General features: G+C 50.3%; 1 protein-coding gene across 1 annotated transcript in view; it reads left to right on the top strand.

The window, feature by feature from the left end:
- GATD3 (glutamine amidotransferase class 1 domain containing 3) overlaps window positions 1–15,499 on the top strand; it is a 108,129-nt gene extending 92,630 nt beyond the window's left edge. Inside the window, exons 5-7 of the mRNA XM_063956901.1 lie at window positions 3,904–3,996; window positions 11,693–11,849; window positions 15,199–15,499. Of these exons, the coding sequence (XP_063812971.1) occupies window positions 3,904–3,996; window positions 11,693–11,849; window positions 15,199–15,327 (379 nt within the window). The 3' untranslated portion in view covers window positions 15,328–15,499. The remainder of the gene's footprint in view (window positions 1–3,903; window positions 3,997–11,692; window positions 11,850–15,198) is intronic.
- Window positions 15,500–15,800: the final 301 nt, after the last annotated feature.

Genomic DNA, 15,800 nt, shown 5'->3' with positions numbered 1-15,800 from the left:
TGTTACTATAAGCCACGTCCTGTATGTCACTGTAAGACACATCCACTGTGTTACTATAAGCCACGTCCGGTATGTCACTGTAAGACACAGCCTGTGTGTTACTATAAGCCACGTACGGTGTGTCAGTACAAGACAAATCCACTGTGTTACTATAAGCCACGTCCTGTATGTCACTGTAAGACACATCCACTGTGTTACTATAAGCCACGTCCGGTATGTCACTGTAAGACACAGCCAGTGTGTTACTATAAGCCACGTCCGATGTGTCAGTACAAGACAAATCCACTGTGTTACTATAAGCCACGTACGGTATGTCACTGTAAGACACATCCACTGTGTTACTATAAGCCACGTCCGGTATGTTACTATAAGACACAGCCAGTGTGTTACTATAAGCCACGTCCTGTATGTCACTATAAGACACAGCCACTGTGTTACTATAAGCCACGTCCGGCATGTCACTGTAAGGCACTGCCAGTGTGTTACTTTAAGCCACGTCCGGTATGTCACTGTAAGACACTGCCAGTGTGTTACTATATGCCACGTCTGGTATGTCACTGTAAGACACAGCCAGTGTGTTACTATAAGCCAAGTCTGGTATGTCACTGTAAGACACAGCCAGTGTGTTACTATAAGCCACGTCCGGTATGTCACTATAAGACACTGCCACTGTGTTACTATAAGCCACGCCCGGTATGTCAGTATAAGACACATCCACTGTGTTGCTATAAGCCACGTCCAGTATGTCACTGTAAGACACAGCCAGTGTGTTACTATAAGCCACGTCCGGTATGTCACTATAAGACACTGCCAGTGTGTTACTATAAGCCACGTCCTGTATGTCACTGTAAGACACAGCCAGTGTGTTACTATAAGCCACGTCTGGTATGTCACTATAAGACACAGCCAGTGTGTTACTATAAGCCACGTCCGGTATGTCAGTATAAGACACATCCACTGTGTTACTATAAGCCACGTCCTGTATGTCACTGTAAGACACTGCCAGTGTGTTACTATAAGCCATGTCCGGTATGTCAGTATAAGACACATCCACTGTGTTACTATAAGCCACGTCCTGTATGTCACTGTAAGACACAGCCAGTGTGTTACTATAAGCCACGTCCGGTATGTCACTATAAGACACTGCCAGTGTGTTACTATAAGCCATGTCCGGTATGTCAGTATAAGACACATCCACTGTCTTACTATAAGCCACGTCCGGTATGTCACTGTAAGACACAGTGTGTTATTATAAGCCACGTCCAGTATGTCACTGTAAGACACAGCCAGTGTGTTACTATAAGCCACGTCCGGTATGTCACTATAAGACACAGCCAGTGTGTTATTACTATAAGCCACGTCCTGTATGTCACTGTAAGACACAGTGGGGTATATTTACTAAGATTCGTAATTGTCGGGATTTGGTGGGAGATTAAACATGAATGACATCGGGAGTGATAATTTGCAACTTTTTGTTTTTTTTACGCCTCATTTACTATGCTGTCGTATTCTGCATTGTCGTGTTTTCCGATGTCGATGTCATTCGTAATGTCTGGCAGTGTTTTACGGGATTGATTAGTATAACACTACCGGACTTAACACAATGAATCCCGGCCGGATCAGTGTGATCCATGCAGGGCTTCATTGTGTACCTTAAAAGAAGTGTGGAAAGTGTTAAAAATCCCCCCCAAAAAATTGCGTGGGGTCCCCCCTCCTAAGCATAACCAGCCTCGGGCTCTTTGAGCCAGTCCTGCTTGTAAAAATACAGGGAAAAATTGACAGGGGTTCCCCCATATTTTAACAACCAGCACCGGGCTCTGCGCCTGGTCCTGGTGCAAAAAACACGGGGGACAAAAGACGTAGGGATCCCCCGTATTTTTAACACCAGCACCGGGCTCCACTAGTCGGAGAGATAATGCCACAGCCGGGGGACACTTTTATATTGGTCCCTGTGGCCCTGGCATTAAATTACTAATTAGTCACCCCTGGCCGGGGTACCCTGGAGGAGTGGGGACCCCTTAAATCAAGCCCCCCTCTAGCCACCCAAGGGCCAGGGGTGAAGCCTGAGGCTGTCCCCCCATCCAAGGGCGGCGGATGGGGGGCTGATAGCCTTTTGTGTAAAAAAAAATATATATATTGTTTTTTGTAGCAGTACTACAAGTCCCAGCAAGCCTCCCCCGCAAGCTGGTACTTGGAGAACGACAAGTACCAGCATGTGGGGGAAAAACGGTCCCGCTGGTACCTGTAGTTCTACTACAAAAAAAATACCCAAATAAAAACAAAACACACACACCTTGATAGTACAACTTTATTACATACATGCACAACTACATACACACATACTTACCTATGTTGACACGAAGCAGTCGGTCCTCTTCTCCAGTAGAATCCCGGGATACCTGTAAATAAAAATTATACTCACAAACAATCCTGTGTCGATCGGTCCTCTTCTTATAAATTTGTAATCCAGGGATTTGGCAAAAAAAACAAAACGGATTACCCGGACCACGCACTGAAAGGGGTCCCATGTTTACACATGACTGACAGCTCAGGAGCGCACAGCCAATCAGGAGAGTGCCATGACGTGGCGCTCCCTGATTGGCTGAAGGGACCCTCTTTGACAGCAGTCACGGGGGGTCCCGCCAGTCGGGGAAAGGGGATCCATGTGTAAACATGGGACCCCTTTCAGTGCGTGGTCCAGGTAATCCGTTTTTTTATTTTGCCAAATCCCTGGATTACAAATTTATAAGAAGAAGAGGACCGATCGACACAGGATTGTTTGTGAGTATAATTTTTATTTACAGGTATCCCAGGATTCTACTGGAGAAGAGGACCGACTGCTTCGTGTCAACATAGGTAAGTATGTATGAATGTAGGTGTGCATGTATGTAATAAAGTTGTACTATCAAGGTGTGTGTGTTTTGTTTTTATTTGGGTATTTTTTTTTGTAGTAGAACTACAGGTACCAGCGGGCCGTTTCCCCCCCCGCATGCTGGTACTTGTGGTTCTCCAAGTGCCAGCTTGCGGGGGAGGCTTGCTGGGACTTGTAGTACTGCTACAAAAAACAATATTCTTATTTTTACACAAAAGGCTGTCAGCCCCCCATCCGCCGCCCTTGGATGGGGGGGGGACAGCCTCGGGCTTCACCTCTGGCCCTTGGGTGGCTGGAGGGGGGGGGCTTGATTTAAGGGGTTCCCACTCCTCCAGGGGGGTCGTCTTCTGTATGCCGGCGGTCGGGCTCCGGGCGCTCAGTATACCGGCGCCGGGAGCCCGACCGCCGGCATACCGACACTTATTTTCCCTCGTGGGGGTCCACGACCCCCATAGAGGGAGAATAAAATAGTGTGGCGCGCCACCGTGCCCGTAGCGTGGCGAGCGCAGCGAGCCCGCAAGGGGCTCATTTGCGCTCGCCACACTGTCGGTAAGCCGGCGGTCGGGCTCCCGGCGCCGGTATGCTGGTCGCCGGGAGCCCGACCGCCGGCCAGCCGTAGTGAACCCCTCCAGGGTACCCCGGCCAGGGGTGACTATTTGGTGATTTAATGCCAGGGCCGCAGGGACCAATATAAAAGTGTCCCCCGGCTTTGGCATTATCTCTCTGACTAGTGGAGCCCGGTGCTGGTGTTAAAAATACAGGGGACCCCTACGTCTTTTGTCCCCCGTACTTTTGGCACCAGGACCAGGCGCAGAGCCCGGTGCTGGTTGTTAAAATATGGGGGATCCCCTGTCAATTTCCCCCCCGTATTTTTACAACCAGGACCGGCTCAAAGAGCCCGAGGCTGGTTATGCTTAGGAGGGGGGACTATAAGCCACGTCCGGTATGCCACTGTAAGATGTCAGAGATCATTGTCGGCCATGTTTTATTTACATCCAGTAAGCGCTTGTCCTCTCTTCTCGTTCTGCCAGCTCCTCCTTTGCCGTGGACGGGGAGGCCTGCCGGGTACATAATGACGTGGAACGAGTTCTCCAGGATTTTAGTAAAGCGAAGAAGCCAATTGGGTGAGTGTAATATGTGCTGGCCTATCCCTACGTCATGTCCAGCATAACTCCTCTACCACTTACCATACGCCTTGTCCAGGCAGCACCCAATGTCCGCGTGTACCCGCTGGCACCCCAGTAACACCCCAGTGTCTGGGTGCAGAAATGGCTCCTTGTGAAAGTTGTTACAGGAAAAAGAAAATCTGCCAATCTCCTTTCATGTCTGTACCTTACTAACAGCCGCCATCCCCTATATAGCACCGGGTACTGTGTCTGCACCAAACGTACCTTACTAACAGCCGCCATCCCCTATATAGCACCGGGTACTGTGTCTGCACCAAACGTACCTTACTAACAGCCGCCATCCCCTATATAGCACCGTGTACTGTGTCTGCACCAAACGTACCTTACTAACAGCCGCCATCCCCTATATAGCACCGGGTACTATCCCTGCACCAAACGTACCTTACTAACAGCCGCCATCCCCTATATAGCACCGGGTACTGTGTCTGCATCAAACGTACCTTACTAACAGCCGCCATCCCCTATATAGCACCGGGTACTGTGTCTGCACCAAACGTACCTTACTAACAGCCGCCATCCCCTATATAGCAACGGGTACTGTGTCTGCATCAAACGTACCTTACTAACAGCCGCCATCCCCTATATAGCACCGGGTACTGTGTCTGCACCAAACGTACCTTACTAACAGCCGTCATCCCCTATATAGCACCGTGTACTGTGTCTGCACCAAACGTACCTTACTAACAGCCGCCATCCCCTATATAGCAACGGGTACTATCCCTGCACCAAACTTACCTTACTAACAGCCGCCATCCCCTATATAGCAACGGGTACTATCCCTGCACCAAACTTACCTTACTAACAGCCGCCATCCCCTATATAGCACCGGGTACTGTGTCTGCATCAAACGTACCTTACTAACAGCCGCCATCCCCTATATAGCAACGGGTACTATCCCTGCACCAAACTTACCTTACTAACAGCCGCCATCCCCTATATAGCAACGGGTACTATCCCTGCACCAAACTTACCTTACTAACAGCCGCCATCCCCTATATAGCACCGGGTACTGTGTCTGCACCAAACGTACCTTACTAACAGCCGCCATCCCCTATATAGCACCGGGTACTGTGTCTGCATCAAACGTACCTTACTAACAGCCGCCATCCCCTATATAGCACCGGGTACTATCCCTGCACCAAACGTACCTTACTAACAGCCGCCATCCCCTATATAGCACCGGGTACTGTGTCTGCATCAAACGTACCTTACTAACAGCCGCCATCCCCTATATAGCACCGGGTACTGTGTCTGCACCAAACGTACCTTACTAACAGCCGTCATCCCCTATATAGCACCGTGTACTGTGTCTGCACCAAACGTACCTTACTAACAGCCGCCATCCCCTATATAGCAACGGGTACTATCCCTGCACCAAACTTACCGTACTAACAGCCGCCATCCCCTATATAGCACCGGGTACTGTGTCTGCACCAAACGTACCTTACTAACAGCCGCCATCCCCTATATAGCACCGGGTACTGTGTCTGCATCAAACGTACCTTACTAACAGCCGCCATCCCCTATATAGCACCGTGTACTGTTTCTGCACCAAACGTACCTTACTAACAGCCGCCATCCCCTATATACCAACGGGTACTATCCCTGCACCAAACTTACCTTACTAACAGCCGCCATCCCCTATATAGCAACGGGTACTATCCCTGCACCAAACTTACCTTACTAACAGCCGCCATCCCCTATATAGCACCGGGTACTGTATCTGCACCAAACGTACCTTACTAACAGCCGCCATCCCCTATATAGCACCGGGTACTGTGTCTGCATCAAACGTACCTTACTAACAGCCGCCATCCCCTATATAGCACCGGGTACTATCCCTGCACCAAACGTACCTTACTAACAGCCGCCATCCCCTATATAGCACCGGGTACTATCCCTGCACCAAACGTACCTTACTAACAGCCGCCATCCCCTATATAGCACCGGGTACTGTGTCTGCATCAAACGTACCTTACTAACAGCCGCCATCCCCTATATAGCACCGGGTACTGTGTCTGCACCAAACGTACCTTACTAACAGCCGTCATCCCCTATATAGCACCGGGTACTGTGTCTGCACCAAACGTACCTTACTAACAGCCGTCATCCCCTATATAGCACCGTGTACTGTGTCTGCACCAAACGTACCTTACTAACAGCCGCCATCCCCTATATAGCAACGGGTACTATCCCTGCACCAAACTTACCTTACTAACAGCCGCCATCCCCTATATAGCAACGGGTACTATCCCTGCACCAAACGTACCTTTACTAACAGCCGCCATCTCCTGTATACCACCTGGTACTGTGTCTGCACCAAACATACCTTACTAACAGCCGCCATCCCCTATATAGCAACGGGTACTATCCCTGCACCAAACTTACCTTACTAACAGCCGCCATCCCCTATATAGCACCGTGTACTGTGTCTGCACCAAACGTACCTTACTAACAGCCGCCATCCCCTATATAGCACCGGGTACTATCCCTGCACCAAACGTACCTTACTAACAGCCGCCATCCCCTATATAGCACCGGGTACTGTGTCTGCATCAAACGTACCTTACTAACAGCCGCCATCCCCTATATAGCACCGGGTACTATCCCTGCACCAAACGTACCTTACTAACAGCCGCCATCCCCTATATAGCACCGGGTACTATCCCTGCACCAAACGTACCTTACTAACAGCCGCCATCCCCTATATAGCACCGGGTACTGTGTCTGCATCAAACGTACCTTACTAACAGCCGCCATCCCCTATATAGCACCGGGTACTGTGTCTGCACCAAACGTACCTTACTAACAGCCGTCATCCCCTATATAGCACCGTGTACTGTGTCTGCACCAAACGTACCTTACTAACAGCCGCCATCCCCTATATAGCAACGGGTACTATCCCTGCACCAAACTTACCTTACTAACAGCCGCCATCCCCTATATAGCACCGGGTACTGTGTCTGCACCAAACGTACCTTACTAACAGCCGCCATCCCCTATATAGCACCGGGTACTGTGTCTGCACCAAACATACCTTACTAACAGCCGCCATCTCCTGTATACCACCTGGTACTGTTTCTCCACCAGACGTGCCTTACTAACAGCTACCATCCCCTATATAGCACCGTGTACTGTGTCTGCACCAAACGTACCTTACTAACAGCTACCATCCCCTATATAGCACCGTGTACTGTGTCTGCACCAGACGTACCTTACTAACAGCCGTCATCCCCTATATAGCACCGGGTACTGTGTCTGCACCAAACGTACCTTACTAACAGCCGCCATCCCCTATATAGCACCGTGTACTGTGTCTGCACCAAACGTACCTTACTAACAGCCGCCATCCCCTATATAGCACCGGGTACTATCCCTGCACCAAACGTACCTTACTAACAGCCGCCATCCCCTATATAGCACCGGGTACTGTGTCTGCATCAAACGTACCTTACTAACAGCCGCCATCCCCTATATAGCACCGGGTACTGTGTCTGCATCAAACGTACCTTACTAACAGCCGCCATCCCCTATATAGCACCGGGTACTGTGTCTGCACCAAACGTACCTTACTAACAGCCGTCATCCCCTATATAGCACCGTGTACTGTGTCTGCACCAAACGTACCTTACTAACAGCCGCCATCCCCTATATAGCAACGGGTACTATCCCTGCACCAAACTTACCTTACTAACAGCCGCCATCCCCAATATAGCACCGGGTACTGTGTCTGCACCAAACGTACCTTACTAACAGCCGCCATCCCCTATATAGCACCGGGTACTGTGTCTGCACCAAACATACCTTACTAACAGCCGCCATCTCCTGTATACCACCTGGTACTGTTTCTGCACCAGACGTGCCTTACTAACAGCTACCATCCCCTATATAGCACCGTGTACTGTGTCTGCACCAGACGTACCTTACTAACAGCCGCCATCCCCTATATAGCACCGGGTACTGTGTCTGCACCAGACGTACCTTACTAACAGCCGTCATCCCCTATATAGCACCGGGTACTGTGTCTGCACCAAACGTACCTTACTAACAGCCGCCATCCCCTATATAGCACCGTGTACTGTGTCTGCACCAAACGTACCTTACTTACAGCCGCCATCCCCTATATAGCACCGTGTACTGTGTCTGCACCAAACGTACCTTACTAACAGCCGCCATCCCCTTTATAGCACCGGGTACTGTGTCTGCACCAAACATACCTTACTAACAGCCGCCATCCCCTGTATACCACCTGGTACTGTGTCTGCACCAGACATACCTTACTAACAGCCGCCATCCCCTGTATACCACCGGGTACTGTGTCTGCACCAAACGTACCTTACTAACAGCCGCCATCCCCTGTATACCACCTGGTACTGTGTCTGCACCAAACGTATCTTACTAACAGCTGCCATACCATGTATACCACCTGGTACTGTGTCTGCACCAGACGTACCTTACTAAAAGCTACCATCCCCTATATAGCACCGGGTACTGTGTCTGCACCAGACGTACCTTACTAAAAGCTACCATCCCCTATATAGCACCGGGTACTGTGTCTGCACCAAACGTACCTTACTAACAGCCGTCATTCCCTATATACCACCTGGTACTGTGTCTGCACCAAACGTACCTTACTAACAGCCGCCATCCACTGTATACCACCGGGTACTGTGTCTGCACAAAACATACCTTACTAACAGCCGCCATCCCCTGTATACCACCGGGTACTGTGTCGGCAGCAAACGTGCCTTACTAACAGCCGCCATCCCCTGTATACCACCGGGTACTGTGTCTGCACCAAACGTACCTTACTAACAGCCGCCATCCCCTGTATACCACCTGGTACTGTGTCTGCACCAAACGTACCTTACTAACAGGTGCCATACCATGTATACCACCTGGTACTGTGTCTGCACCAGACGTACCTTACTAAAAGCTACCATCCCCTATATAGCACCGGGTACTGTGTCTGCACCAAACGTACCTTACTAACAGCTACCATCCCCTATATAGCACCGGGTACTGTGTCTGCACCAAACGTAGCTTACTAACAGCCGTCATTCCCTATATACCACCTGGTACTGTGTCTGCACCAAACGTACCTTACTAACAGCCGCCATCCACTGTATACCACCGGGTACTGTGTCTGCACAAAACATACCTTACTAACAGCCGCCATCCCCTGTATACCACCGGGTACTGTGTCGGCAGCAAACGTGCCGTACTAACGGCCGCCATCCCCTATATAGCACCGGGCACTGTGTCTGCACCAAACGTACCTTACTAACAGCCGCCATCCACTGTATACCACCTGGCGCCATCCCTGCACCAAACTTACCTTACTAACAGCTACCATCCCCTATATAGCACCGGGTACTGTGTCTGCACCAAACGTACCTTACTAACAGCCGTCATTCCCTATATACCACCTGGTACTGTGTCTGCACCAAACGTACCTTACTAACAGCCGCCATCCACTGTATACCACCGGGTACTGTGTCTGCACAAAACATACCTTACTAACAGCCGCCATCCCCTGTATACCACCGGGTACTGTGTCGGCAGCAAACGTGCCTTACTAACGGCCGCCATCCCCTATATAGCACCGGGCACTATCTCTGCACCAAATGTACCTTCCTAACAGCTACCATCCACTATATATAGGCTTACCATATCATTCCTTCAAACTGGGACGCTCATGGATTACACAAGTTCTTTGGCTGATAAAAAAACCAGGTGACGTAGCTTGAAGTGCACCAGCCGCAGACCCTGTGTAAATTATAGGTGTCCTGGTTTAATGGGATAGTATGGTAAGCCTCCATACACCACCGGGTATTATGTCTGCACCAAGCATACCTTAATATACTGTCACCTCTTTATAGAGCCTCTCACTGTAAACCGATTTCTTCTGTTATAAAGAGGCTGGAACATCAGCGTTCATTATAACACATGGGCCCTAATTCAGAGTTGATTGCAGCAGCAAATTTGTTAGCTAATGGGAAAAAACATGTGCACTGCAGGGAGGCCAGATGTAACATGTGCAGAGAGAGTTAGATTTGGGTGTGGTGTGTTCAATCTGCAATCTAATTTGCAGTGTAAAAATAAAGCAGCCAGTATTTACCCTGCACAGAAACAAAATAACCCACTCAAATCTAACTCTCTCTGCACATGTGCACATGTGCACTGCAGGGGAGGCAGATGTAACATGTGCAGAGAGAGTTACATTTGAGTGGGTTATTTTGTTTCTGTACAGGGTAAATACTGGCTGATTTATTTTCACACTGAAAATTAGATTGCAGATTGAACACACTACACCCAAATCTAACTCTCTCTGCACATGTTATATCTGCCTCGGGTGTGGTATTGAAAGTCGACAGTAACTAGGTCGACAATGCCTAGGTCGACCACTATTGGTCGACAGTAACTAGGTCGACAGGGTGTCTAGGTCGACAGGGTCTTTAGGTCGACATGTTCTAGGTCGACAGGTCAAAAGGTCGACATGAGTTTTTAATGTTATTTTGGTGTCGTTTTCTTCGTAGAGTGACCGGGAACCCCAATTAGTGCACCGCGTCCCCTCGCATGGCTCGCTTCGCTCGCCATGCTTCGGGCATGGTGCCTTCGCTCCGCTCGGCACAGATTACCGTTCCAATCGTAGTCCACGTGGATCGTTAAGTATGAAAAGGTTCAAAAAAAGAAAAAAATTGTGAAAAACTCATGTCGACCTTTTGACCTGTCGACCTAGAACATGTCGACCTAAAGACCCTGTCGACCTAGACACCCTGTCGACCTAGTTACTGTCGTCCAACAGTGGTCGACCTAGACATTGTCGACCTATTTACTGTCGACTTTCAGTCTGGATCCCATCTGCCTCCCCTGCAGTGCACATGGTTTTGCCCAACTGCTAAAAAAATTCCTGCAGCGATCAACTTGGAATTACCCCCTTTGTTAGCAGTTGGGCAAAACCATGTGCACTGCAGGGGAGGCAGATGTAACATGTGCAGAGAGAGTTACATTTGAGTGGGTTATTTTGTTTCTGTACAGGGTAAATACTGGCTGCTTTATTTTTACACTGAAAATTAGATTGCAGATTGAACACACCACACCCAAATCTAACTCTCTCTGCACATGTTATATCTGCCTCACCTGCAGTGCACATGGTTTTGCCCAACTGCTAAAAAAATTCCTGCGGCGATCAACTTGGAATTACCCCCTTTGTTAGCAGTTGGGCAAAACCATGTGCACTGCAGGGGGGGCAGATGTAACATGTGCAGAGAGAGTTAGATTTGGGTGGGTTATTTTATTTCTGTGCAGGGTAAATACTGGCTGCTTTATTTTTACACTGAAAATTAGATTGCAGATTGAACACACCCCACTCAAATCTAGCTCTCTCTGCACATGTGATATCTGCCTCCCCTGCAGTGCACATGGTTTTGCCCAGCTGCTAAAAAATTTGCTGCTGCGATCAACTCTGAATTACCCCATTGTGTCCTGTTTGTAGCGTGCAGGTGGCTCTGACATTGGGTTCGGGGCTCCTGGTGTTACCTGTGGAGGATACAGCCCTGTATTACTGTAGGTGTTAGAAGAGACGACCCTCTGCTGCTTTAGTTTAGCTGCCGGGTCCTCTGTCTTCCAGGCTGTGCTGTATCGCCCCAGTCCTAGCTGCTAAGGTCATCCCTGGGGTGGAGGTGACTGTGGGCCAAGAAGAAGAACAAGGAGGCAAATGGCCGTACGCCGGGACTGCAAAAGCCATCTCTGCCCTGGGAGGCAAACACTGCGCCAAGGATGTGCATATATCCTTCCCAGTAACGGTATATAGCTGTCCTTCCTCACCGCCAGCCGCACTATGGTTGTGTTCCTCTTTATTATCTGTATAACGTAAGATGCAGAAGTCTGTGTGTTACTAAGTGGCGTGAAGGGTCTACGTTCCACAACATGTGCCCTCAGCACCTGTACTAGCAGTATTACTTATACTCCACAGCTGGGAGCCTCCTGCATTACCCTTCTGTGGATGTCTGGGTGGGTGATGGCAGCTCCCCCCAGCAAGAGATACAAGGGAGAAGATACCCCAGGAGTGCAGTCAGTGTAGGGTCAGTAATGGGACAGTCTGGTGTGTGGCTGGGTGGATGATGGCCGCTCCCCCCAGGTAGAGATACAAGGGAGGAGATACCCCAGGAGTGCAGTCAGTGTAGGGTCAGTAATAGGACAGTCCGGTGTGTAGCTGGGTGGGTGATGGCAGCTCCCCCAGGTAGATATACAAGGGAGAAGATACCCCAGGAGTGCAGTCAGTGTAGGGTCAGTAATAGGACAGTCCGGTGTGTAGCTGGGTGGATGATGGCAGCTCCCCCAGGTAGAGATACAAGGGAGAAGATACCCCAGGAGTGCAGTCAGTGTAGGGTCAGTAATAGGACAGTCCGGTGTGTGGCTGGGTGGATGATGGCAGCTCCCCCAGGTAGAGATACAAGGGAGAAGATACCCCAGGAGTGCAGTCAGTGTAGGGTCAGTAATAGGACAGTCCGGTGTGGGGCTGGGTGGATGATGGCAGCTCCCCCAGGTAGAGATACAAGGGAGAAGATACCCCAGGAGTGCAGTCAGTGTAGGGTCAGTAATAGGACAGTCCGGTGTGTAGCTGGGTGGATGATGGCAGCTCCCCCAGGTAGAGATACAAGGGAGAAGATACCCCAGGAGTGCAGTCAGTGTAGGGTCAGTAATGGGACAGTCCGGTGTGTGGCTGGGTGGATGATGGCAGCTCCCCCAGGTAGAGATACAAGGGAGAAGATACCCCAGGAGTGCAGTCAGTGTAGGGTCAGTAAAAGGACAGTCCGGTGTGTGGCTGGGTGGATGATGGCAGCTCCCCCAGGTAGAGATACAAGGGAGAAGATACCCCAGGAGTGCAGTCAGTGTAGGGTCAGTAAAAGGACAGTCCGGTGTGTGGCTGGGTGGATGATGGCAGCTCCCCCAGGTAGAGATACAAGGGAGAAGATACCCCAGGAGTGCAGTCAGTGTAGGGTCAGTAAAAGGACAGTCCGGTGTGTGGCTGGGTGGATGATGGCCGCTCCCCCCAGGTAGAGATACAAGGGAGAAGATACCCCAGGAGTGCAGTCAGTGTAGGGTCAGTAATAGGACAGTCCGGTGTGTAGCTGGGTGGATGATGGCAGCTCCCCCAGGTAGAGATACAAGGGAGAAGATACCCCAGGAGTGCAGTCAGTGTAGGGTCAGTAATAGGACAGTCCGGTATGTGGCTGGGTGGATGATGGCAGCTCCCCCAGGTAGAGATACAAGGGAGAAGATACCCCAGGAGTGCAGTCAGTGTAGAGTCAGTAATGGGACAGTCCGGTGTGTGGCTGGGTGGATGATGGCAGCTCCCCCAGGTAGAGATACAAGGGAGAAGATACCCCAGGAGTGCAGTCAGTGTAGGGTCAGTAATAGGACAGTCCGGTGTGTAGCTGGGTGGATGATGGCAGCTCCCCCAGGTAGAGATACAAGGGAGAAGATACCCCAGGAGTGCAGTCAGTGTAGGGTCAGTAAAAGGACAGTCCGGTGTGTGGCTGGGTGGATGATGGCAGCTCCCCCAGGTAGAGATACAAGGGAGAAGATACCCCAGGAGTGCAGTCAGTGTAGGGTCAGTAAAAGGACAGTCCGGTGTGGGGCTGGGTGGATGATGGCAGCTCCCCCAGGTAGATATACAAGGGAGAAGATACCCCAGGAGTGCAGTCAGTGTAGGGTCAGTAAAAGGACAGTCCGGTGTGGGGCTGGGTGGATGATGGCAGCTCCCCCAGGTAGATATACAAGGGAGAAGATACCCCAGGAGTGCAGTCAGTGTAGGGTCAGTAAAAGGACAGTCCGGTGTGGGGCTGGGTGGATGATGGCAGCTCCCCCAGGTAGATATACAAGGGAGAAGATACCCCAGGAGTGCAGTCAGTGTAGGGTCAGTAATAGGACAGTACGGTGTGTGGCTGGGTGGATGATGGCAGCTCCCCCCCAGGTAGAGATACAAGGGAGAAGATACCCCAGGAGTGCAGTCAGTGTAGAGTCAGTAATGGGACAGTCCGGAGTGTGACTGGGTGGATGATGGCAGCTCCCCCAGGTAGATATACAAGGGAGAAGATACCCCAGGAGTGCAGTCAGTGTAGGGTCAGTAATGGGACAGTCCGGTGTGTGGCTGGGTGGATGATGGCCGCTCCCCCCAGGTAGATATACAAGGGAGAAGATACCCCAGGAGTGCAGTCAGTGTAGAGTCAGTAATGGGACAGTCCGGTGTGTAGCTGGGTGGATGATGGCAGCTCCCCCAGGTAGAGATACAAGGGAGAAGATACCCCAGGAGTGCAGTCAGTGTAGGATCAGTAATAGGACAGTCCGGTGTGTGGCTGGGTGGATGATGGCAGCTCCCCCAGGTAGAGATACAAGGGAGAAGATACCCCAGGAGTGCAGTCAGTGTAGGATCAGTAATGGGACAGTCCGGTGTGTAGCTGGGTGGGTGATGGCAGCTCCCCCAGGTAGAGATACAAGGGAGAAGATACCCCAGGAGTGCAGTCAGTGTAGGGTCAGTAATAGGACAGTCCGGTGTGTAGCTGGGTGGATGATGGCAGCTCCCCCAGGTAGAGATACAAGGGAGAAGATACCCCAGGAGTGCAGTCAGTGTAGGGTCAGTAAAAGGACAGTCCGGTGTGGGGCTGGGTGGATGATGGCAGCTCCCCCAGGTAGATATACAAGGGAGAAGATACCCCAGGAGTGCAGTCAGTGTAGGGTCAGTAAAAGGACAGTCCGGTGTGTGGCTGGGTGGATGATGGCAGCTCCCCCAGGTAGAGATACAAGGGAGAAGATACCCCAGGAGTGCAGTCAGTGTAGGGTCAGTAATAGGACAGTCCGGTGTGTGACTGGGTGGATGATGGCAGCTCCCCCAGGTAGAGATACAAGGGAGAAGATACCCCAGGAGTGCAGTCAGTGTAGGGTCAGTAATGGGACAGTCCGGTGTGTGACTGGGTGGATGATGGCAGCTTGCTGAAGATGTTGAGCCATGTGAGTAGAAGTGAATCCAGTATAGGACAGACGTGAAACATTCTTTTGTTATGTCAGTATTTTATTCCATTGTATCAGATGTACAGAATGATTGTTTCTGTTCCTTAACTCTCCATGTTCCACGAGGTGCACGTGGATAAGACACACAGCGTGGTCACCACACCAGCCTTCATGGGTGAAGCTCCGCTGCATAGAATATTTGATGGTATTGGAGCGATGGTCTCTGCGGTGATCAAACTGACTGGAAAGTAAAGATTATATTGCGATCTTCTAATTACCTATCTGATCGATCCTTGAAGTCACTGACACCCGGCACAACACGTCCAAAAATCGGTGTGTTACCAATATCGGTGTGTGTTACCCAAACACATTCTCTGAGTTCTGATTCCATGCATCAGTAATCTGCAATAAATCATTCATCACAGCCCTGTGTCCTTTCATCTCTTCTACACAGCAAAATGGCAAATCCATTTCCAGGGGTATAATGCAGGATAATACTGTAATAGCATAGACTGAGATATCTGAGGATGTCCTGGCAATATCGGACAATAGAATGGAATAGACTAAGATATTGAAGGATGTAATGTAATGTAATGGAGTGCCTGATACAGAGATGCAGGAAATGTGGAAGCTGCCGGGAGTTGTACTGAGGAGCCCATAGGCGCCATCTCAGATCTGCTGCTTACGTACAAAGACACACCATCGGATGTATATATCGGTCACAC

Source organism: Pseudophryne corroboree, chromosome 2 (genome assembly GCF_028390025.1).
Source record: "Pseudophryne corroboree isolate aPseCor3 chromosome 2, aPseCor3.hap2, whole genome shotgun sequence".
Taxonomy (NCBI): Eukaryota; Metazoa; Chordata; class Amphibia; order Anura; family Myobatrachidae; genus Pseudophryne; species Pseudophryne corroboree.
This window is presented reverse-complemented; position numbering and strand designations above follow the sequence as displayed.